Source organism: Crocuta crocuta, unplaced genomic scaffold (genome assembly GCF_008692635.1).
Source record: "Crocuta crocuta isolate KB4526 unplaced genomic scaffold, BGI_CrCroc_1.0 scaffold209, whole genome shotgun sequence".
NCBI classification, from domain to species: Eukaryota; Metazoa; Chordata; class Mammalia; order Carnivora; family Hyaenidae; genus Crocuta; species Crocuta crocuta.
The window spans coordinates 2,435,022-2,461,194 of record NW_027551566.1 but is presented as its reverse complement, the minus strand read 5'-3'; the positions used below and the strand labels follow the sequence as shown (position 1 = coordinate 2,461,194).

General features: G+C 38.7%; 1 protein-coding gene across 1 annotated transcript in view; it reads left to right on the top strand.

The window, feature by feature from the left end:
• Nucleotides 1-26,173, top strand: part of CFAP61 (cilia and flagella associated protein 61) — a 273,021-nt gene that overhangs the window by 40,760 nt on the left and 206,088 nt on the right. The window contains exon 7 of the mRNA XM_077750174.1: nucleotides 4,834-4,993. Within this exon, the coding sequence (XP_077606300.1) occupies nucleotides 4,834-4,993 (160 nt within the window). The remainder of the gene's footprint in view (nucleotides 1-4,833; nucleotides 4,994-26,173) is intronic.

Genomic DNA, 26,173 nt, shown 5'->3' with positions numbered 1-26,173 from the left:
AGTGGTATGCAAAAAATAGTTCATTCTGGCTTACAAGAGCCAATGTTAAATCTTCGGGAACTTTGGAAGCTGATTGTTAAATACAGGCATTATTAAAAATTAAATTATATAAACTTGCAATGTAATAAGTTACACTAAAAAAGTTAAATACTCAACACTCATCACTTCCTAATTATTGTATTATCTTTGATTTTGAGATTATTTATGTCTAGGGTCTCTCTAGTAGAAATACTATATAATAGTGGCTACTGGGCCTCCTTTCCCAACTTCCAGTTCGGTGACATCACACTGATAGATTAAAATTGGCCACAATGCAGTGGCATTGTGCCTAGGTGGCTCAGTTGGTTAAGCATCCAGCTCTTGATTTCAGTGTAGGTCATGGTCTCATAGTTGTGAATTCGAGCTCCACTTCAGGCTTTATGCTGACAGTGTGGAGCCTGCTTGGAATTCTGTCTCTCTCTCCCTGCCCCTCCTCTGCTCTCTCTCCCTCTCTCTAAAAAATAAATATTTTTTTTAAAAATTGGCCACAATGGGAATTTTTGCCCCACAGAGATTGGCAAATGATAAATCAGAGTTTTTGCCCCCCAGTTACCAATTGAGAATTTACGAGCAGTGTAGCATGCTTACATGTGACTGTGGTTGACCAGAGATAACAGAACAGAGTGCCTCAAGTCCGTCCCTTTCCATACTGGCCCATGGTGGTTACAGGCCATGCACACAGAATGCCTGGGAGCTATGGCTGTGCCATGTAGGAAATTATGAACTAGTTAAAGGTTTTAACTCTCCAGACTTTCTTTGGCTTGATAGCTACTTTCAAGGAGTTTTGAGTCATCACTTTGCTGCACGTTGCCTTTCATAACTTTATCCTGGCTTACCTTGACATCTGGTGTTTACTACAAACTGAGATTTTAGGGAAGGGTGGTTGGAGGCCAAGGGTGGCTCCTAGAGACAGATGGGCAGAGCGTCTGCTTTGGCATCATCCACAGCACGGGCAGCAGTGGTCCAAGTAGGCGCCACTGACCTGCGGGTGGGCAGAGCCTGCCAGCTCAGCCCTGCCATTGGCATCAGGCAGAGGGGATCAAAGCTGGCAGTGGTCACAGTAAGGGCACCCTCTCTGTGGACTACTGTCACCCAAAAGGGACGAGTGACTATAGGGCTTTTTAAGAAGGAAGCATGAATGGTACAGTGCACATGTCTCTAAATGGACTTGCTTGTGAAGAGAAGGCCACTGCACATTGGAATTTCTAGCAGTCAGAGCTTCATGCATCATTGTCTATATCATAACAGAAAAAGTAAGAATGCTAAACAAAACTTTCAGTTTTGCTCTCTGAGTATAAGATAATTGAAGACTCCTTTGTGGTGGAAAGTTACCTCTGTCACCTGGAGGATTAATAGCAGTCAATAATCAGTGTTTTTTCATTGTTCAAGTAAAGAAAGTTCACTGAATTTATTTTTCCAGAAAACACACGCAAAGATGCATTTGAATACTTCCACAAATTCATATTTCAGAATGGTGTTTCTCAAATCAGACTAGTTATTTGCAAGAAACTCAAAGGAGAAAGCAGACATTTCCACAATATGTCCTTGCTTAGTTGTGGCTCATAATTGTGAACTTTTGTGAATTGTCACAACCCAGGATGAATGATGGGAATATAACAGGTTGTAGAATTGGAGAACGTTACATCTTTGTTCCTAATGGCAAAACATGTTTTTTCTCATTTTCATCAGAATGTGTGATCCATGCCATTTGAAATCAAATTCCAAACACAATGAGCCATTAGTGTAATAGCTCATTACTAACAGCGGTCTTATAAATAATACATTCTTATCATGCACATGCAGCTCACTGTGAAGCCAGCAAAAGGTATTTTAGACCATCGAAGTTTCGTTGCGCCAGCGTGGCTGTAGATTAGAAGGACATCTCCATGTGAACCAAGATGGATGCCAATTTTCCCTGCCGAGAGTGAGGCTGGCCGTCTCTTTCTGCACATATGGTAGATGGATTGGTTAATCAGCGTCTGCTGAGTCTTGGGCCTAAAATTACAGGGAAGCCAGACAACTGTGGCTACACAGCCTTTGTTCACGAGTGCAAACAAGACAAACAATCACTTGTTATTTGGGAAAAAAATTAAAATGTTTATTTTGGACTTTTATTAAAGTGTCGATGGCTTTATAAGACAGCTGTGTAAATCCAGCCTTGTACAGCTAATATCATTGTGTGTGTGTGTGGGGGGGGGGCTATAAAGAAAAGAGTATGCATGGAAAAATTAATTTTTAAGAATTTCTCTTGTATTTCAGCATTAGGGAGAAAACAAAGGCAGTCACGTTTGTTTTTCAAACACGTTTGGAACCAAATGACTTTCAACTAGAAGACACATTTGAGAACAAATAGTTTAATGCCTAATTTTTCTGTGTGTCATGTAGAAGACTGAGCATTGTTGTAGCTCAGTTTTGTGCTTCAGTAGGTTAAAATATTAACCATTTTCTCTGACTGACATTTATGGGAGGATGCTACATTCTTGGGATTAGGGAATGCCTGTGATGAGTTCTTCTGCTTCCTGCTGGAATGGTTGTCTCAGCCTAAACACCTGAAGGGCTGGACCTTGTAGTGCTGGTTTCTACAAGAGGTCAGTCAAATCACGCAATCAGAATTTGCTTAAAACCCACGTTATAATTAACAGGAGGAGTTATTTGTGTACAATTTAGTTGTCTCTTTTTTTTTTTAATTTTACTGAGATATAATTGATATATAACGTTGTATAAGTTTAAGATGTACAACATAGCAACTTGATATATATATGTGTGTGTGTGTGTGTGTATATAATACAATAATTATCACAGAAAGATTAGTTAACTAAAGAACTATGCATTCTCTCTTGCTTTCTTTTAAAAATTTAAATGCTTTCTTTGCAGGGAAAAATGACATTCAGAATTATTGAAGGGACATCATAAAGAATTTCAGTCACAGATATCTGTCAATGTGGGCTACTATAGAATTAAATTTCTTTAATTTGTATCACTGCCAATAATGGATACAGATCAGCTAATTACTCATTATGAGATAACTTGTTTTCTCGGGGCACCTGTGTGGCTCAGTTGGTTAAGTGGCCGACTTCAACTCAGGTCATGATCTTACAGTTAGTTTGTAGGTTTGAGCCCCATGTTGGGCTCTGTGCTGACAAATCAGAGCCTGGGGTCTGCTTTGTATTCTGTGTCCCTTCCCTACTTGTGTTTGCTCTCTCTCTCTCTCTGTCTTTCTGAAAAACCGAATAAACCTTAAAAATTTTTTTGAAAAAGGAGATAACTTGTTTTCTCGACTCATAACACTTCTGATACCAATATGTAGGGTTTTGTTTACACCAACCAATTTTTCAGGTACCTACTGGGTGTCTTGTAATTTAATTCTGACATTACCTAGAGTTGGTGTCGACCTCACAGGGTAAGGGCTAAGGCCCGCAAGACTGCCCCCCCTTCAGATGCCAGTTGTAAGTCCCAGGGTGTCACCTGTACTTCTAACTGACTGGCCATAAATCAGGGGTTTCCACAGCCCCCTCCTTGGGGTCAGTAATTTGCTAGAATGGCTCAAAGAACTCAGGGAAAGACTTTACTTACTATTGCCAGTTTATCACAAAAGATACAGCTCAGGAACAGCCAAATGTAAGAGCTGCATACAGCAAGGTGCAGGGGAAAGGGCCCTGAGTTTCCCTGTCATCTCTGGGCACGTCATCTCCCCACACCTCTATGTGTTCACCAACCCAGAAACTCCCAATTCCCACTGTTTAGGGGATTTTATGGCAGTTCCCTTATTGATTGATTATATATACCATTGGCTATTGGTGACTGAACTCAATCTGGAGCCACTCTCCACTCTCCAGAGGTCAGGGGATGGTTCCCACCCTCTAGTCAATCACATATTTGTTTTCTCTGACAATCAGCTGCCATTCTCTAGGAGTCACCTCATTAGCATAAACAGATATTACTGAAAGGAGCTTACTATAAAAAACAAAAGATGCTTCTCTCAGGAAACTACAAGTGTTCTAGGGACTTTGCGCCAGGAACCAGGGATGAAGACCAAATATGTATTTCTTATTAAAACACATTGTCACACTTATCTTTCCACCTGTGTATTCCCTATTAGAAGCCCAAACTCATGGGACCATAAAAGGTTCAGAACCAAGTATGTTAGGATGCTACGAGGTGATGTATTTGCAAATCAGACCCACATGGTGAACCAGTGTTGCAAGTTTACTTCACTCTAACATCCCCACCAAACCTCTATCCTCACTTCTCCTCCCCATGAGATCGTACAGTCAAATAAATGAATAAATTCAAGAAAATCAAAGTTCCAATCTGATAAAGATTAGGTGACCATGGGCATCTCTAGATCAAGGGTCAGTTGGATGGACACTGGAACAATGGCTGGTCTTACCAAGACTCTGCATGGTGGTGGTGAGGGGGGAGTGGAAATGGACAGGAAGGCTGGGATTGCAGTGGCATAATAAAAAAACATATGGCACAGGCTGGGGGCACTGTGTGGACAAAGAGGGTACATGTTCTTTCCCTGAAGAACTCTAGCAACTTCCCCAAGTTACATATTCAGTCTAGGATTGTCCACAGTGGTCATTCACTGGACATTTTTTGGAGCACATTGTGGGTGCTATGCATTCTTCTGGACACTAGAGCTTCTAAAGGAAGATACTGTTCGGTCCCTTAAATATCCCAAAGTGCCTGCCAAGTCACCAACTGCCCCAACGTCCTGTGGGCTCATGTAAGTTTTATGATGAGAATTCATTTGGGGTCTGATAGAGTAATGAGATGTTTTGGATGTTTCAGGTGGAAGGTGTAGCTGTCGGGTTCATGAGTGCATGCTCAAGAGTGAACATGCAGCTCCTGCATGAATGCTTTGACTTGGGACCCTTCCACGGACTCTGCGTCCCACATCCAGATGATGTTCTGCAACCATCTTCAGAGCTGAGCCTTGAAGGAATTCAAGGTACAGTGGCTATCACAGGAGTGGGTCAGGAACTAAATCCTTACCTTCTACACAACTGTGTCTTTTGATGAGTGATGGGACTAGATGGCTTCTTTGATAGCTTCTTCTCCAGTCCCTTTTAACATATGGTTTCTGTGGTTAATGAAATCCAGTGCACATATTCGTGAGCACAGATGGTCAGAAGTGCACAGGTATAGTTTGACATGGTGGCCATATAGCTTAAGTGTCCCTAAATTCAGAATGCCTGCCTTCAGGATGTTCATTGTTAAATAATTGGTAGTATTTCAGCATTTTACACACACACACACACACACATCAAAATATAATGAGTGTTTTTTTCAAGTCAATAACTTGAGAAGTTCTATATGCTTTTAAGTTTTAACCCCACCCATTAGTGCTTTTGTGTTTGTGTCTTTGAAGAACTTACATTTATTGCAAGTCTATTGCAAGTAGTCATTTTTAACTTGATTAAATTATTTCTAGCCATATGATTTAAAATAATGATTTTAAAATATTATCTGTAGCAAGTTCTTGATGAAGTGAAATTAAGTAACTCAGACTTTGGTATTTTGATGAGGTCTTGCTGCATCCATGGGTATCAATGCAGGTAAAGTGTTTCCATTCTTAAATCAGACAGATTCAGAGTATGTTAATTCATTCTCTAACAGAGTATGTTTCTTCCTTTGTAAAATAGGAATAATATTAATACCTTCCACATGGGCGAGTTGTAAAGTTTCTCTGAGATTACTCATGTCAAGGGCTTTATTCTGTCTTGAGCAGACTCAGTGCTCAGTAAATGTTTACAATCATTCTTAGCAATCGTTATTTCTTTGCAACTGGACATTCACCTACTTGAGTCTTCCAGGTTATAATCAGGACATTTTGAATTGCTCTGCTTTGTCATGTCTTAAAGATGATATTTTTTATATTTTATTTATTTCTGAGAGAGAGAGAGAGACAGCATGAACAGGGGAGGGTCAGAGACAGAGAGAGAGACAGAGTCTCAAACAGGTTCCAGGCTCTGAGCTAGCCGTTAGCATGGAGCCCAATGCAGAGCTCAAACCCACGAACCGTGAGATCATGACCTGGGCTGAAGTCAGACACTTAACTGACTGAGCCACCTAGGTGCCCCTTAAAGATGATATTAAGATTGTTTAAAAATAGGAAGAAGAGGGGCCCCTGGATGGCTCAGTTGTTGAGTGTCTGACTTCGGCTCAGGTCATGATCTCACAGTTCGTGAGTTTGAGCCCCATATCAGGCTCTGTGCTAACAGCTCAGAGCCCGGAGCCAACTTTGGATTCTGTGTCTCTGTCTCTGTCTCTGCCCCACCCCAGCTCACATGCTGTCTTTCTTGCTCTCAAAAATAAATGAACATTTAAAAAAAAAAAATAGGAAGAAGAACACCCTGGATGGTGGCAAAGGATTTGTCAGTGTAAACAATGGCAGGTGTCTCTCTGGCTGATCTTATCCCCTCAGTGGGAAACCAAGTGCATGGATGTATGGAGCTTAACTGAATGTTCATACTCATTACAGAGAACTTACAGAGCCACAGATGGAGAGGTGTTTCCTCTTTGTACTGACAACACTTTTCCTAAAAGAAAGATTTGAGACCATTATTTTTTAATAGTGAAGGCTGGCTTGTCCATGCTTCTCAGTAAAGAGATACTGGAGTGTTCTGATGAACTTTGCTGCATGAGTCAATCCTGAACCATAAGTTATCTGTCACTTTCAAGTGCATAAATTCTTCTAAAAGGCAGCATTGAATAGGCTTTATGGCTCGAATTTTTTGTTTATAAAATGGAGATATAAATATTATGTAACCCAGAAAGTTGTTGGGAGAACTAAATGTTAGAATCTACATGATGTGCTTAGCTCAGTGCCAAGCACAGAGTAAGTCCTCAAAAAATTTGTTGTTTTTCTGTCTGCCTGTGACTATTGTTGTTCATAAAAAAACAAGTTAAAAAGATAGTCCTTTCCAGTGTTTTCCTGAGTAGCCCTGAGGCTACTGAAATTCCATACATAGAATGAATGGAAAATTCCTATTTTAGAAACTTTATGGGGAGAAGCACATTCAAAATTTAGGCTGAACCCCGGACTTTATTTTTTTTAATATTTATTTATTTTTGAGAGAGTGAGAGAGAGAGAGAATGAGACAAATTGTGAGTGGAGGAGGGGAAGAAAGAGAAGGAAACACAGAATCCGAAGCAGATTCCAGGGTCTGAGCTGTCAGTACAGAGCTGGACACAGGGTTTGACCCCACAAACCACAAGTTCATGACCTCAGACAAAGTCAGATGCTTAGCCGACAGAGCCACCCAGGTGCCCTGAACCTTGGACTTTAAAACATACATCGTAAAGCCCACAGAGAGATGGAAGCTGAAGGAAGCCCTACTTCTCTCTACTGCCTTTAATGTTTTTACTTAACATTATTTATCTAAAGGAAATAGGAAAACTTCTCTTATTATCTTCTGAGCCTTGTTTATTTTTGAAAATCCAGCTTTATGTTCACTGATACAAAGATGATTATGAACTTGTCATCAGGGAGCACTATTATAGGCTTCCAAATAACTCAGGGATGGATTCACAAATCATCAACAGCTTATTATATCTAAGAAAAGAGTCATCAACACATTTTGCTGCCATCTTCCTTCAACAACAACAAAGAATGAGGCTCCAGAGAAAATTCTAAATGTGCTATGATCTACTGTTCATTGTTTTTCTGATGAAAGTCTCAAGTTAAAAGAAATATAATTTCTCTAAAATATGAAGTAAAATTCTTGTTTCAAATGGGCACACATCATTGTGCCTTATACCTTGTATTTTGTTTAGTACTTTTTACTTTTCAAAGGATTGTCAAATATATTATCTGATTTTATCCCCATAACTTGACATAGGAGACTAGGACAGGTGATAGTGTTTCCTTTTTATACCTGTCCAAGCTCATGCAAGGTTTTAAAGCTCATCAAGGGCAGAGGGACCCAGAATCCAGCCCCAGCCCACTCTGCTTGGCAAGATGTCTTTTTATCTTGGATGGCTTTCACTGTAAACTCCAGTGGTGTATCTACTATGCTGGATACATGATCAGTTTTCTTCACTTCAAATCATTATGTACTGAGTTATCACTTTAATGAGTTCTCAGTGGCCCATCCGTTTCCCTTAGGGGTGTGTGTGTGTGTGTGTGTGTGTGAGATTGTACTCTGGACAGCTTCCATGTGCTGCAGTCTTCACCTGTGAGTCTGTAGGATTTGCCAGAACTGTGGGAGGCCACTCTGCCCCAGGCAAGAGACAGGCTGCAAGTGCTAAGAAATTAGCACTCCTGGAGCAGCCTCAGCACCCCTGTCTTACATCCCTGCCCCCCATACCTCTTTCTCGATCAACCTCCCAAGTAAATGAGTATACTGGAGTCCTTGACTCAATGTCCGCTTCTGAGGGAACCCACACCAGGACACTGCCTGTCTAGTCTTTTCCCACCAGCTGTGAAAACAGTTATTTTTACACAATTGCCAGGAGTTGGGGTATAAATACCCCAGCTCCCTCATTTCTCAGGTGAGATAACTCTGAGACATTAGTTTTATACTGTTTCCCACAGTTCGTCCATGGGATTTAGTTCCAGCTTTCCACAGTGGTAATCTGTGTAATGACATGTGCTTGCTAACTGCCTTTTCTTCCCTTTCTCTCTTCCTTATCATTCTACTGGTGCTTCCTGGAATCACCTCCCCAAATAAACCACTTGTCCTCAAATCCTTGACCCAAGGTCTACTTCTTTCTCCACCAGCTGTGAAACTCACAATATCACACCAACCTCAACCCTTCTGAGCAGATTAATGTCAAGGCTCTACATTCTTAAGTAGGTAGAGTGGCCCTCCTTCTTTAGAGGCTTACACATATTATAATCAGCCACCTAGTCCTTATTTCAGTCATATCACAAGTCTCTGATGGATCAAAAAAGTTTAACCATGCACACTCAATTTGCATTTTACTTGAATAACTTGTATATATTTCCATTTTTCAGCTACTCATTTTGCTTGTATAACCTATTGCATATACTTGTAAATTTTGGTTTTTATCTACTAAACTTTGGGACTAAACTGGGACCTATAGGAACAAAGTCTAAGGATGCAGATTCTCTCCCAATATAAGGAAACTCTAGTAAATGTTTGTTTGTTTGTTTGTTTGTTAAGTGAAAAGCCTAGTTTGGGAGTAGCAAGCTCCCCCAATATTGGAAGAGTTCATAAAGAAACAGTCATAGGTATTTACAAAAAGGTTTTCTTGTGTGAGAAATTGTACTAAATGAGATTTAAGATCCCCCAAATGCTAAGACTCTCTGGAAACTTAATGAACATGCATTAGGACATTGCATATGCCTGATAGCTTATTTGTATTTTCTTTCAATAACAATAAAATGGCTCAAAGCAATATTATTTTCCAGTTGGCCCCACCACTGGCCCTGCCCAGCATTTGAAAATCAAGCTGTGTCTTTTATTCTCTGCATCATCACAGTAAAAACTTTGGAATCAGAATTGAGCTGGCAGTCTTCTTGGTGACACATAAGGCAAAATAGGGCACAGCCTGCATTTCCACAGCTGTATTGGCATTGCTGCATTTACTAGTTAAATTAAAAAAAAAATAGAGTAAATAAGCAGAAGGGCAAACTTTTGTTTGTCACATAGGATGATGTGACCTAGGGAAGAGAAGTCTCTGTTTTGAAAGAATTCTTGTGAGAGATGCCTGGCTGGCATAATTAGTAGAGCATGTGACTCTTGATCTCAACGTTATTAAGTTTGAGCTCCACGTTAGGTGTATAGCTTGCTTTAAAAAATAAAATCTTAAAAAAAAATGAAAGAATCTTTGCAGGGTTCAGATCTGTAAATCTCATTATGCACCCAGGGCCCACTGGACCCAATCTCTGTGGAACAGATATACTCTTGGCAGGGAGAAACTTAGTTTTATGTGGCAGATTTGTGGCCTTTCAAAAGAATAATCAGTGTAGCCCCTTGTAACCAAACCACCCAGCAAGAGTGTTGGCTACTATGTATTTAAAAGGCCCCTTCAAAATGTGATTTTCATAATGTCTCCACAGAAAACATGCAATGTTGCCTTAAAAAATTTTTTGTTGTTGTTAAGTAAGCCCCATGCCCAGCCCAATGCTGGGCTTGAACTCATGACCCTGAAATCAAAAGTCGGATGCTTAACTGACTGAGCCACAAAGGCACTCCACCTTTTAAATGTTTTTTTTTTTAATAGTTTATTTATTTTTGAGACAGAGAGACACAGAACATGAGAGGGGAGGGTCAGAGAGAGAGGGAGACACAGAATCTGAAACAGGCTCCAGGCTCTGAGCTGCCAGCACAGAACCTGATGCGGGGCTTGACCCCATGAACTGTGAGATCATGACCTGAACCGAAATCAGATGCTTAGTTGTCAGAGCTACCCTGGTGCCCCAACCACCTTTTAAATGTTTTAAAAATTACTTTTAGCTAGGAAATGTTTACATCTTTTTTAAAATCATTTTTTAATTAATTTATTTTGAGAGCATGCATGTGCATGTGCACGAGTGGGGGAGGGGCAGAAAGAAGGGGAGACAGGATCCCAGGCAGGCTCCAGGCCATCAATGCATAGTCTGATGTGGGGCTCGAACTCACAAACCATGAGATCATGACCTGAGCCGAGATCAAGAAATTGATGCTTAACTGATTGCACCACTCAGGTGTCCCTGTTTATGTCTTATTTAAATATCTTTTCATTGGGTGTACATTTGCTTCTTACCTGAGATTCTCTCTGTAGGAGGAGGAAATACCTGAAACCAGTTTCCAGGGCCAAAGCTAAGAAACAATGGCTAAGTCAAATCTTCATGGTGTATCAAATAGCCTTTCGGCTTCTCATCCTAATGTTCCATTTCATACGCTTGGGTTGCCTTCTATTTTACTTTTCTTTTAACATAGATTCCAAAAATGAATGAAATACTTGTGTTTAGAGCATAGCAGTATTTCTGCCAAAATATTTGCATTATATATCTCAGAACAGTATTCAAACACCCAATGCATTCTGTAGTTATTTAATGACCCACTAGGACTGTATTAGTTTGCTGGGGCTGCCCTAACAAAGTACCATAGACTGGAGATCTTAAACATAGAAATTAATTTTCTCAGAGTTCTGGAGATTAGAAGTCCAACCAAGATCAAGATATAGGCAATGTTAGTTTCTTCTGAGACCTGTCTACTCGGCTTGTAAATGCTGAGTCTTTTCCCCATGTCTCTACATGTTCTTCCCTTTGTCCCTTTTGTGTCCAAACCTCTTATAAGGACTCCAGTCATGTTGGATTAGGGCCCACCCATAGGACCTCATTTTACTTTAATTATCTCTTTAAAGACACTGTCTTCTAATATAGTCACATTCTGAGGCACTGGGGGTGAAGACTTGAATATATGAATTTTGTGGGGACACAATTCAGCCATAGCACTTAGGGTCCTATGTTAATAGTTCCCTGGAGCCATGTGGCCAAGAGTACAAGGCTGTAGCGAAAACGCAGATAATGGCAGCAAAGTCTGCTCTCCTTGATGCTCATACAAAGCCTGATATACCAATTCATATTTATCACAACCTGACTTTTGTCTTTTTTTTAACCACTTAAATCTTTTTGATATATGAAGGTAACAAAATTACATTATTTCAACACTTTAGCCACTCTTACCAACTGTGGTTTTTTAGAATTAACTATGTGATAAAACAAGTATATAATACCAGATTTATGCCTCATGTGATTATCTCCAGGGTTAACAGTGTATATACCCTGACAGTGGTTCTCAAGGTGGAGCCCTTGGACTGGTAACATACCAGGAAGAAGATGAGCCAGACTTGAAGCCCAGTTTTATTGTCAGGAACACTGCCTTAAAAGCCTTGGTGAGCCTTTTGATTACAGTGGACCCTTGAATGACATGAAACTTTTGACTCTCCAGAAACATAGCTACTTATATCCTACTGTGGACTGGAAGCCTTCCTGATAACATAAACAGTCGATTAACACATACATATTTTGTATGTTGTATATATTGTATACCACACTCTTAGAATAAAGTAAGCTGGAGAAAAGAAAGTTTATTAAAATTGTAAGGAAGGGGGGCACCTGGGTGGCTCAGTCGGTTGAGTGTCCTATTTTGGCTCAGGTCATACTCTCGTAGTTCATGAGTTCAGGCCCCACATTGAGTTCTGTGCTGTCAGCTCAGAGCCTGCTTCAAGTTCTGTATCTCCCTCTCTCTCTGTCTCTCCTCTGCTTGCGCTCTGAATCTCTTTCTCTCTCTCAAAAATAAGTAAACATAAAAAAATAAACAAACAAAAAAAATTGTAAGGAAGAGAAAATACATTTACAGCACTGTATTGTGTTTATAAAAAACAAAAAACAAAAAAACCCTACGTGTAGATGGACCCTTGCAGTTCAAACCCCTGTTGTTCAAGGGTCAACTGTATTTAACAAAATCTGTTGCTGATTTTCCATCTTAATTCAAATACTGGTTTCTGTGTCCTTTTGAATGCCTTTAAAACTGCAACAACAAATGATGGCACCCAGCTAAGAATGCTATTTTGCAGAGAGCAAGATGACTGGGCATGGCATTCGTATTCTCCTCTTCGGCACTGGGAAGGACTTGTATTACGACTGGCATGCTCGCCGCCAGTCAGATTCATTTCACGATGGTAGAAATACAAACACATTTTTATATAGGGCCTTGTAGTCTTTGAAAGAAAAGTGGCTTTATTTATGTTCGTTATGATCATTATGTGCTGGGATTATTTTCTCAGTAGGTGATGTCTGTTTTGCCCATATTTATGATGCAGGGGAGAAGGCATTTAATGAATTTCAAGAGTGTATTTGACTGTAAAACACATCTCTCTTAGTATATTCACATGTAAATAGCTCTTTTATTTGTTTTCTTTGGTGACCTTTCTTCTTTTGGGGGTAGATCACAGTTTGTTGTTGTTTGCCATTTCCAAATGGGAGGATGAATGATAATAATGAAAGATTATGCAAAAAATCCACGTTTAAAATAATGTTGATATGCCACTTGTGTTGCAGGATAATTATAGTAATTTGGCTATTACACTATATGGAGTCAGGAGTTCGTTGCTAGAAAACACGGTGATAGGGGTGATTCAGGGGATTTTCATCCCAACAGGCTGTTTGATCCTGCTGACTTTTCTCTTGAAAATCAATTGCTTGCGGTGAATACTGTGAATTCCCCTTTGATTAAATTGGCTGCCGGTGGGCTGCACCCATTGCACTGGGGTCACTCGGAGTTCTGAGTCTGTTTACACAGGGTTTTTGACGACTCTTAAAGTATCATGGACCAAATTTAATCTGAGCAAAACAACTAAGGAAGCAATTACTAAAAATCACAGTCTTTGCACGTGACAACAAACAAAGGAAAATGTACTAATTCTAAGCCCAACGCGAAGCCAGTTATTTTGCTACTGGTTTGCAAGCCTTTTCTCCACCACATATTGCTCTGGCTTTTGGTGTTTTCAGTCTTCAGGAATACATAGCTAGCTGAGTGGAAACCCTGGAACAGACCTCTTGGAAGCTGGCTGAGACTTCAAGTTCATCTTTGACAATGTTATATTTCCCCCTCAAAGATGTTAGTGTATTCAGATTTTCTATTTCTTTTCAATCAACTTTAGGAGATTAGAATTTTCTAGAAAAGCATCATTGCATATACAAAGATTAAAGAAATTATTAGAATACAGTTATGTGTATATACGGTCAGCATGTATGTACGTATGTTTATACATGCACATATACACATGCATATATACACATACATACATCCTATTAAAAACTGATTAAAGAAGACAAAGTTTATTTAACCCTTCATGAAGCGGATCGTCTCCTTTCGGAGAACTGTAAAATAGGGCAGAAACTTTTATAGAATAAAGAGTAAAGAACAAGGAAAAGAAAAATGAAATATATCTGATGGGCTGGGGCCACACACTTAGCCTTGTTTGCGACAAGAAGGCCCAGAGTTGGTTTGGTCTTTGGGGACTGATTGACTGGGTATACTGCCTCTGTGGTCAAGTGGAACACTTACAGGGTCATGAAGGTTACATAAGTTTCAGTTTGTTGATGGGACACCTCAGGCAAGAGCAATTCCTTCTTGGGCCTAGAGAATTTTATATGTATATGTGTGTGCATATATATATATATATATAATATTCTATATTATATATAATAGTAATTATTAAATTATAAATAGCTTCTTTATATGTACTTGGTTTTCTTTTTCTAACTCATCTTTTTCTAATACATCTAACTCTGTGGAAAAAGACTTCCTTTTTTTATTTAGTGCTGATTTCAATCTTGAAATATTTTAAAGAGAAACATAAGCAAATCACAAAACTATGCAAAAATCGTATTTATCACAAATGTGAGAAAATATTCAGCTTCCCTAAAACTGCAATGCACATTAAAACACAAGATCTATTTCTCCCCCTTTTTGTGTACTAAGTTATAGGTATGTATTGTAATTAAGATGCTTCATCCTGGGCAAGGATGTTGGTAACTAGCACTATGAGTTTCTGACAGACATGAAGGTTAACTGATAGAATACTCTAGAACACAGTGTAGAAATGGATTCTGCTCTTTGATTTCAGCTGTAGCAAGTCTGAAGAAATAATCCTAAATCTATAAGGAGATGCATATCCAATACTGTTCACTAAGCTTAGTCATAACACTAAAAATGAACAAATAAAAAAATCCAAGTCAATAAATTAAAAACACCCAAATCTCTCACAAGAGAGGGATGGCTAAACTTGTGGCTATCCACAGGACGGCTGTGCAGCAACCTTTTAAAAGGTTACTAAGAATGAAGGGAAATGGTTATGATATAATCTCTTGTGAAAAAAAATCAATGCAAAATGAATTGAAGTATGAATCAAACTACCTAAGAAACATGCACTATGAACAGCACTGGGAAGTAATGAATTAAAACAATTAAATTAATGGAGTCACAGATGTAACACTAGGGGCAATGCTTTTATTTCCTCCCTCTATTTTTTTCTTAATGGGAAAACAATCTTAAATTTACATAGAAGTTGCAGGTGCCTTTTTCTTCCTGAACTATCTGAAAATAAGACGCTGACGTCATATGGAACCACTTGTGACTACGTTAGTGTGTGTTTCCTACAGAGGGACAGTCTCCTTTACAAATCTAAACATCTATCAGTATCAAATAATTGACTTGAATATGTTACCTCCAACTAATCCACAGGCCACAAACCTCATTCATGTTTTTTTCATCTGTCCCAGTAATGCCCTTTATAGTGGAAAGATCCAGTTCAGAATGACAAACTGTGTTTAGTTGCCCTGTTGTCTTTCATTCGGGAACAGTTCCCCTATCTATCCTTGAATATGATGCCTATACACTTTTGAAGATGATAGGCCCATGCTTCTGTAGTTTTTACTTGAATTTGTGTTTGTCTGATGTCTTCTCCCTATGAGATTCAAGTTCTGCACTCTTGACAGGACTATCAGAGAAGGGACTGGGTACTCACTGCATCCTATCTGGCATTACACACTTTCAGTCTGTTTCACTACTGATAATCTGTGGGCGCTTTGATCACTTGATTAAAGTGATTCTTGTAGGTAAAAAATTAAAATTATTTTAGCTTATTCCAGTCATTGCAGAGATCTATAATAATTTCTCCATTCCTGACCTTTATATTGATTCTGTGTTGATTCTCACCTGGAATCCACAGCTTTGCTGACGCTGTTTTTACTCCCTTGTAGAGTTTCAGCTTCACTCTGCCCAGCTTCCCAGCACAGATGTCTGCTACTGCTGCGGATGTCTTCTTGAGTAGATAACGCTCTGCGTTTCCCAGTGAGTCAGTCCTTCTGTGCACTGTCTTTAGCCTCCAGTAATGGCTACTGTATGGTCTATTGCAGAGAAATTGTTCCTGACTCTGCTTATAACCAACCTAGACTTCACCATGGTGGGCACTACTGTCATCTCCTAACCAGGACACTTGAGATCTACATGGACCCAGTTTCCACATGCCCCCTCTGGAGCTTCACCTTAAAATTTATTCTCTACTGTATCTGGTTATAGTTCCTTCTTCTCCTCTTTGCTTTTTTGCCCTCTCTTAAAAAAAATAGATTCTTGGGGCACCTGAGTGGCTCAATCCATTAAGCGCCTGACTCTTGGCTTCAGCTCAGATCATGATCTCACAGTTAGTGGGATTGAGCCTCACATCATGCTCTGCCCTGGCAGCGTGGAGATTGCCTGGAATTCTGTTTCCCTCTCTCTCTGTCCCTACCTGGCTTGCACGTGCACCCTCTCTCTCTCTCAAATAAAGTTTAAAAACAATAGATTATTTTGTTTGGTTGATCTTTTCAAAGAACTAGCTCTTAGATTTATCTACCAAGTCTGTGGCCTTCTTTTTGAATTTATTTTTATTTTTTTTAATGCTACAGCTTTATTTTATTTATTTTTAAAATAGTTTATTGTCAAGGTGGTTTCCTTATAGCTCATCCCAACAACTGCCCTCCTCCAAGCCCATCAANCACATCCTCGCCAGCATCTATAGTCTCTTGATTTGTTCATTTTAGCTGCTCAGACTGGCTTAAGGTGGTATCCCAGTCTGGTTTTGATTTTTATTTCCCTGATGAGGAGGGACGCTGAGCACTGTTTCATGTTTCTGTTGGCCATCTGGATGTCCTCTTTGGAGAAGTGTCTGTTCATGTCTTNTCTTTCCCTCTTTGTCAAAGATTAGTTGGCCATACATTTGTGGGTCCAATTGTGAGTTCTTAATTCTATTCCATTGGTCTATGTGTCTGTTTTTGTGCCAATACCATAGTGTCTTGATGATGACAGCTTTGTAGTAGAGGCTAAAGTCTGGCATGGTCATGCCTCCCGTTTTGATTTTCTTCTTCCNGGATATTGGCCTGTATTTCTGTTTTTTTGCTGGGTCTCTGTCTGGCTTGGGAATCAAAGTGATACTGGCTTTGTAGAATGAGTCCGGAAGTTTTCCTTCGGGTTCTGTTTTTTGGAATAGCTTGAGAAGAATGAGTATTGTTTTATTTTTTTAAATTCTTAATGGTTTATTTATTTTTGAGACAGAGAGAGAAAGAGCCATGAGTAGGGGAGGAGCAGAGAGAGAGGGAGATACAGAATCTGAAACAAGCTCCAGGCTCTCAGCTGTTAGCACAGAGCCTGATGCGGGGCTCGAACCCACGAACCATGAGATCTGACCTGAACTGAAGTCGGACGCTTAACCAACTGAGCCACCCAGGTGCCCTATTAATTCCGTTTTAAATGTCTGGTAGAATTCTCCAGGGAAGCCATCTAGCCCAGGGCTTTTATTTGTTGGGAGTTTTTTGATAACTGATTCAATTTCTTCACTAGTTTTGAGTCTGTTCAGATTTCCTATCTCTTCCCATGTGAATTTTGGTAGTGAGCATGTGTTTACGAATTTGTCCATTTCTTCTAAGTTGTCTAATTTGTTGGCATATAATTTTTCATAGTATTCCCTGATAATTCCTTGTATTTCTGAGGGGTTGGTGATAATAAGTCCATTTTCATTCATGATTTTGTCTATTTGAGTGCTCTCTCTTTTCTTTTTGAGAAGCCTGGCTAGAAGTTGGTCAATTTTGTTTATTTTTCAAAAAAAACAACTCTTGGTTTTATTGATCTGTTCAACTGTTTCTTTGGTTTCTATATTGTTTATTTCTGCCTTGATTTTTATTATTTATCTTCTTCTACTGGGTTTGGGGTGCTCTTGTTGCTCTCCTTCTAGTTCCTTTAGGTGTGCTGTTAGATTTCGCACTTGCACTTTTTCTGATTTCTTGAAATAGGCCTGGAGTACAACGTACTTTCCTCTTAGGACTGCCTTTGATGCATCCCATAGAGTTTGAATTGTTGTATTTTCATTTTCATTTGTTTCCATATATTTTTTAATTTCTTCTCTAATTGCCTGACTGGCCCATTCATTCTTTAGTAGGGTGTTCTTTAACCTCCATNAATTACTCTGATAGGTTTCCCTTTGTATATTAGGGCCCTTTTACCCCTAGCTGCTTTCAGAATTCTCTCTTTGTCCTTATATTTTGTCAGTTTCACTATGATATGTCATGCAGAAGATCGATTCAAGTTACGTCCGAGAGGGGTTCTCGTGCCTCCTGGATTTCAATGTCTGTTTTCTTCCCCAGATTGAGGAACTTCTCTGCGATAATTTGTTCAAGGTCTCCTTCAGCACCTTTCCCTCTTTCTTCCTCTTCTGGAATTCCTATGATACGGATATTGTTCCATTTGATTGTATCACTCAGCTCTCTAACTCTCCTTTTGTGTTCCTGGATCTGTTTCTCTCTCTTTTTCTCAGCTTCCTCTTTCTCTATAATTGTGTCTTCTAATTCACCTATTCTCCTCTCTGCCTCTTCAATCCATGCATTGGATGCCTCCATTTAATTATGCATCCCATTTATAGCATTTTTTAATTCATCACAACTATTTTGAAGCTCCATAGTCTTTGTAGCAATAGTTTCTCTGATGTCTTCCATCCTTTTTCAAGCCCAGCAATTAATTTTATGACCNAGTGGTATTTGGGATTCTCCACCATATGTACTTTGGCTTGTCTCTTGAGGTAGCCCTGGAAAAGAAAACAGACAGACAAACACACAGGGAACAAAGGCAGACAAACACACAGACAAATCCAATAAACATGCAAACTGAAAGTGAAAAAGATAAAGAAAAAACGAAGGGGTAAAAAAGAGGAAGGAGGAAAGAGAAATAATAAAAATAAAAATAAATAAAAAATTAAAAAGAAGAAAAAAAAAAGAAAAGAAAGAAGAAAAAAACCCCAAAGACAAAGGACAGTCTAAAAGCATAAAACCTGGATTCCCAGCTACAGATAAAGAGCCAGGTGTATGCAGTGCTGATGGAAGACCATATACAAAGAGAGAAATGTCAGGGCAGGGAGGAAGTGAAATTGGAAAAGAAATGACCAGGCATAGAGACTAAGAGGCTTAATTCAGAGAGAGAAAGAGGAGAATATGGTTAGAGGCAAGGAGAAACAAATGAAGATTATAATGTTACTCAGAGAAACTATATAGTCTGATTACTCCAGAGAGAGAGAAAAAGGTAGCAGTGGAGGTGTAGAATATACATCTAGAGAATGGATTAAATGTGACTGTTTAAGCAAACCAGTGACCAGATTGCCCAGTCCAGCAGAGTGGAGGGTTATGAATGAGACAAGGGAAAATATATCTCAATAGAAATAATTGATCTAGAATTAATCAAGGCAGTGCACCCATGTTGGTCTTACCCCAGGCTCTGGTAAAAAAACAAAAACAAAATAAAAAACACAGCTCTCTAGTGGGGATGGGCGTGGTTTGGTGTAGGCGGATCTTAGCCTCCACTGAGTCCCGTCAGGCAGGCTGCTCCCTGAGGTCCCACCTTGGTGATTGTGGGGAGAAAAATGGTGGCACCCCAGTCCCTTCTCAAACCAAGCATTGCAATTCACTGTTTTAGGTCCGATCTCCCCGTGCCGTGCTCTATATCCCAAGCCAGGCCTCGTTTCCAGATCTTCGTCCATGCACCCCATTGATATCGCCTGAAATATAAACCTGCAGGCCGAGTCCCTCTGAGCCATTTCAAGCCTCTCACCTCCCCACTGTGGATCTAGCTGAGCCAGAAGAGTGGAGGCGTGGCTTCCAGGATAAGCTCCCTGGCGAGCAGAGGGGCAGTTTCTCCTGGGGTCACCTGGGACCAGTGAGTCCCGCTCATGGTCAGCTGGACAGCAGTAAACCAAATCACTCTGTGTCCTGAGCCAAGATTTTTCTCTTCTCCAGGGACAGGGACTGTGTCTTGAGCAGTTTCAGCCACTCTTTCTTTTCACCTACACTCACTGTGGCTCCCCGCAAAAGGGGGCTCCCTCCCCTCCCTCTGTGTCTCCAGTCCAGTACCGTTTTTATCTTCCCCAGTTCACACTCATGCTATAAGGTTTTCACAGGGGACTCTATCTCCTTTTTCTCCCAAACTCCTGGATTCTGTAAGGGTTCCTATGGCTTCAGGCCTTCATTTGAGAGATGGGGGCAAGTGAAATGTATGGAGCTCCCTACATCTCCGCTATCTTGCCTCTCCTCTCTTTTTGAATTTATTAAATATAATTTATTTGCTTTTATTCCTATGACTTCCTTTTTCTTAAAATTTTTTTTCGAATTTGTTTTGATGTTCCTATTCTAGTTGCTTGATTAATTTATTTTTGATATAAAAAGCATTTGTTGAGAAGAAAAACTTTTTTCTACCAACTGAAGTTTGAGTGGTCAGGGACCTGCAAATTTATTGACAATCAACAGGTTAACAGGAGAAAAGTTTATTTTGCATGCGGAAATGCTCTGCAGTAGTGAGCAACTCACTGAATAACCAGACATAAAGATGTGTATACCAGTGTAACAGTGAGGAAAGTATGGAAGGTTCTATTGGTTTAACACTAATGGGACTGTACCCTTGAACTTGCCATTGGTAGAAACATACTGGAATGTGTAGGCTGTGTAACTGAAGTCAATGAAAGAGTCATTGATGGCGACAGTATCCGCTTTGCCAGAGTTAAAAAGACCTCTGGTGACCAGGCATCCAAAATGGCCGAGAAATCTGTTTTCTCAAAGCTTCGCCGTTGTGTCTGAGGAGTGCTGCAGGCATTGCAGAAGAAAATGCAGCTGTCTATTGGCAGGAGAAACAGAGAGCCTGCTTTACTAGAATTTTAAGAGAAAGTTTAAATTAGACCTCCAAATGCTTCTTGAGACTAGAATGCCAAGCCAAGAACTCACCACCAAGTTTCACTTGTAGTACCTGTAGATTTTGGTGAATTTCTTTCTTCTTGAAGAATATCCAAAATATCCTTTCTTACTCACCTATAATGCTGGGAACCTTGTAATCCAGGTGCCAAATACCCAAGAGGACTTTATAAGCATCAGCTCCATAAAGTCAATCTTATTTCCTTATATCTGTCTAGTTGTATTTGATTCTATACATGTCATTCTTAAGTATGATGTTCCAATCAAAGCCTTGGTCATATAACCAATGTTTTCAATTATGTCCTGTTTACAAAGAGGACAGATCCTTACTGAACTTATGAAAATAACTATATTGCCATGAAAATTAGAATACTCAGTAAGTTAACAAATTCTAGAGGGATCAGGCAAGGAGAAAAAGGAAAATGTTTTCAAAAGTATAATCTACTAAGTGTTATAAACTAAAAATAGACTCAAAAGCAAAGATAAATGGGCACCAGGGTCGCCCAGTCAATTAAGCATCCAACTGTTGATTTCTGCTCAGGTGATGATCTCATGGTCATAAGAGTGAGCCCCACATCGGTCTCTGCACTGAGCATGGAGCCTGCTTGTGATTCTCTTTCTCCCTGCCTTTCTCTGCCTGCCTGCCTCCCTCCCTCTCTCTCTTACTCTTTCTCTCTCTCTCAAAATAAACAAACATTTAAAAAAAGAAGCAAAGATAAGGTGGTTCCTTGAACAGGATCAGTATTTTAAACAAATGATGTTATCCTTCATCAGTTCATTTAGTACGATGTAATTAATTTTTGTTCTGTTTGATCTTGGGTTAGCAGGTTCATGAACCCATCCACTTGCCTACTAGAGATTTATAACTCCTTGCTGAGTCTACTGGTATGCCCTCAATGTTACTTTGTTAATGCTACAAGAAGCCTACACTCTAGAGTACCTTGCATAGTCCCTTTTCCATGGGTCTCTGATATAGTTCCCCTTATTGAAGACAAACATTCTGGCTTGTAGCTGAATGCAATAGCTTCCATGAAAGCATCAGGACAACCAATACCTATCTGTGGAGGGCAAAAGACTTAAGTGGCTGTGGCTAAAGATCTTATGAGAGTTTATTATAAAATTAACACAGTTGACAAGGAAGTTTTGTTGTTTCTATGGCATACTATACTTGAAAATAATAATTGGAATGTTGATAGCATTATACTATTGTTATGTCTAATATTAGGTAAAGCAGTACCAGGGCATAAGAATAGTGAGGATGTTGACAAATTTCTAGGACCTTCATATAATCCCTGAAATATTTATATTAATAACATTTACCCACACAAATATAACCTAGGGAAAGTTAAACATCTCTTCTAACTTGACAGTGCTTCTTAGGCAATTCAATGTGTCTAATGAATTTTTTATTATCTTTCATTTTACAAGGAAAAGAACAAACCCTTAGAGATTTTCTAGGGACTCTCTGGGAAGTCAGTTTATGATCACAGTTTTACTTAGGATTTTATTTTGGGAAGGCAAAATACCAAAAGTTGTCAAATATCTTAAAAGGTTTGAACATCTGATTGTATAGGATCACAGATTACTGTGAAAAAATACTTAGTTATCTATTTAATCAAAGTAACCATAAAGAACTCAAAAGTTAAACTAGAGGAAGAAACATAGTCATAACAAACAAACTTACCTTAAAACGTTTTGTTTAACCAACTGAGGCACCCAGGCGCCCCTTACCTTGAAACATTTTGGAACCAGTTTCTCTGTGGGGCACATAGCTGGCTCAGTCTGTGGAGCTTTGCACTTTTGATATCAGGGGTTGTGGGTTTAAGCCCCATATTGAGTACAGAGATTACTTTAAAAATTCTTTAAAAAATTAAGAACTATCTGATTTCTCACCAAAAATAATAACTTGAGGGGTCCCTGGATGGCTCAGTCAGTTAAGTGTCCAACTCTTGATTTCAGCTCAGGTCATGATATCATAGTTGTGAGATCAAGCCCTGTGTGGAGCCTGTTGAAGATTCTCTCCCTCCCTCCCCCTTTGCTCCTCCTGTGCTTGCATGAGCACATACTCTCTCCCTCTCTCAAAAATAAGTAATTAAATAAATATATATAAATAATTTTTAAAAATAATAACTTCAGATCTTGAATGGGATTGCTTTGAATCTATAGATCAGTGTAGGGGGAATTGACATCTTTATAATGTATTGAGACCTCTAATCTATGAATATGCTATATTCCTTAATTTATTCATGTCCTCTTTAATTTCTTTCCAGAATGTTTTATACTTTTTTTTGCAATAGGCTTTTTTTCACATCTGTTATTAGATTTATTCCTAGGTATTTGATATTTTCACTGTTGGAAATTTTATCTTTAAAAATTTTTGTTTTCAAATTGTTTATTGCTCTTATATAGAAATGCAGTTGGTTTTGGATATTGACCTTATATCCAACTACCTTTCTACACTGATTTATTAATTCTATGATCTGCAGATTTTTTAAAAATTTTATCTGTATAATGTAAATTTTTATTTTTTATTTTTCTATCCTCATTCTTTTTTATCTCTTTTTCATGTACTGGCTAATGCCTTGTATACAAATGGTGTTAGCAGGCATCCTTTTGTTGTTCTTAATATTAAATAGAAAGCTCTGAATATATTGCCATTAAGGTAATACCCAGGATCAGAATAAGGAAGTCTCTGTATTTATAGTTTGCTAAGAAAGTTATCAGTAATGGCTGTTGTTGTTTTTTTTTAATTGAATTTAATTCTATAAAATGCTTTTTTTCTGTATTTGCTGAGGTGATCATATGATTCTTCATTATTCTGTTAATGAGGTGAATTACATTGATTAATTTTTGTATGTTAATTCTTTTGTTAATAATAGATGTATTTTTCTTTATAGGCAGTGCTGGATTCTTTGCTAATGTTTTGTTGAGGATTTTTGCAGCTATGTTCATGAATGAGATTGGTCTGTAATTTTCCCTTCTTGAAATGTCCTTGCCAGACTTTGGAAATGAGGTTCTGTTGGCCTCATAAAGCATTTTGAGGAGTATTCCTCCTTCTTCTATTTTTGGAAGTTTATGCAAGGCTAGAGATGTTTATTCTTTAAATGTTTTGTAGAATTTACCAGGGAAGCTGTCTGAACCCTGGTGGGCTTTTTGGAGGAAGGTTTTTGATTGCAATTTCAATAAACTGTAGTAGACCATTCTTTTTTGTAAGTTTAAATTTTTTATAAGAATTTGTACATTTCCTTTACAATTCCAAATGCATAAGTATAAAGTTGAAGCCATTCTTCATTTTTTTTCTATTACACTTTTACTGTTCATAAGCTCTGTAGCGATGTTACCTTTTTCAAAATTCCTGACCTTGATTATTTGTATTTTCTCTCTCAAATAGTCTTGCTAGTGGCTTGTCAATTCTGTTAGTCTTTTCAAAGAACCAATTATTAACTTGTTTGGTCCTCCCTACTTTATGTTTGTTACTTATTTTATTTTTGCTCTTTTCTTTTATTATTTCCTCCTTTTTATTTTTAGCCTTAATTTGATGTTTGTTTTCCTATATCTTAAGAAGGATTCTTACCTCATTGATTTTCAGAGTTTTTTTCTTTTATTTTCCATAAGTTTTTAAACTGTAAATATTCTTCTCTGCTTAGATTTAGCTGCAATTTTCAAGTTATATAATATATTCATTATCAATATTTTTATAAGTTTATTTATTTTGAGAGAGAGAGCAAGCATATAGGCAGAGCAGAGAGAAAGAATCCTAAGCAGGCTCCACACTGTCAGTGCAGAGTCTGACATGGGGCTTGAATTCATAAACTGTGAGATCATGGCCTGAGCTAAAATCAAGAGTCAGACGCTTAACTGACTGAGCCACTCAGGCGCCCTCATTATCAATATTTTTGAAATTTCACTTCATTTATTCTTTGGGCCCATAAGTTATTTAAAAGAATATTTATTCTGAAACATATGGGGATATTTGTTATCTATTTGTTTTATTTTATTGTGTTAAGAACACTTAAGATGAGAACTACTTTCATAAGATTTTTAAGTGTACAATACAGTCTTGTTAACTATAGGCAGAGTGTTGTTCAGCAGATCTCTCACCATGTATTCATCTTGGATAACTGAAACTTTATACCTGTTGAATAGCAGCCCGTTCCCCCCCACCCCCATTATCTCCTCCTCCCATCTCCTGTCTTCACCATTTTGCTCTATGCTTCTATAAGTAGGACTGTTGTAGATACCTCATATAAGTGCAATCATGCAGTATTTGGTCTTCTGTGCCTGGCTTATTCCACTTGGCATACTGTCCTCAAGGTTCATCCATGTTGTTATATACTGCAAGATTTCCTTCTTTTTCAAGGTTGAATAATTTTTCATTGTATGATATGCCACATTTTCATTATCCATTTGGGATGTTCTAGTTACCTTTTTATTACTGTGTGTTAGCTTAATTGCATTGAAGTCATAGAATCTACTCTGATCTTAATCTTTTAAACTTTGTTGAACATAATGGTCAATTTTTGAAAATGTTCCTCAAGTCCATGAAAAGACTATCCTATGGTTGTTAGGTGCAGGGTTCTATATCAGTCCCATTTGATAATAATGTTGTCAAATATTTTATCTTTATTGACTTCATCACTTATTTGGTCAATTAATGAGAAGTGTCTTAAAATCTCCTTCTTTGATTGTGGATGTACTGATTTCTCCTCATAGTTTAACATTTTTCATTATATATATTGAATCTGTGTTATTAGATGTATAAATCTTAGACAATTATATCTTCTTTGAACTTTAAAAAAATCAGTTAAGAAATATCTTCATCTTCAGTGATTTTATTTTGCTTTAGAGTTACTTTTTCATTTTTCTTTTTTTAAGTTTAGAGACAGAGAATGCTTGAGTTGGGGAGAGGGGCAAAAGGAGAAAGAGAATGAATTTTTTTAATGTTTATTTTTGAGAGAGAGAGAGAGAGAGAGAGAGAGCATGAGCAGGGGAGGGGCAGAGAGAGAGAGGGAGACACAGAATCTGAAGCAGGCTCTAGGCTTTGAGCTGTCAGTACAGAGCCTGACACGGGGCTCGAACTCATGAACTGTGAGATCATGACCTGAGCTGAAGTTGGCTGCTTAACTGACTGAGCCACCCAGTTTCCCCAAGAATGATCTTAAGCAGGCTCCACATTCAGTGTGGAGCCCTGGGATCATGACCTGAGCTGAAATCAGGAGTAAGACACTCAAGGTGTTATGCTGAACAAAATAAGTCAGGCAGAGAAGGACAAATACCATATGTTTGCATGTATAGGAGGATTAGGAGGAACTTAACAAAGGACCATAGGGGAGAAGAAGGGGAAAAATAGTTGGGGAAAGGGAGGGAGGCAAACTATGAGAGACTCTTTTTTTTTTTTTTTTTTTTTAC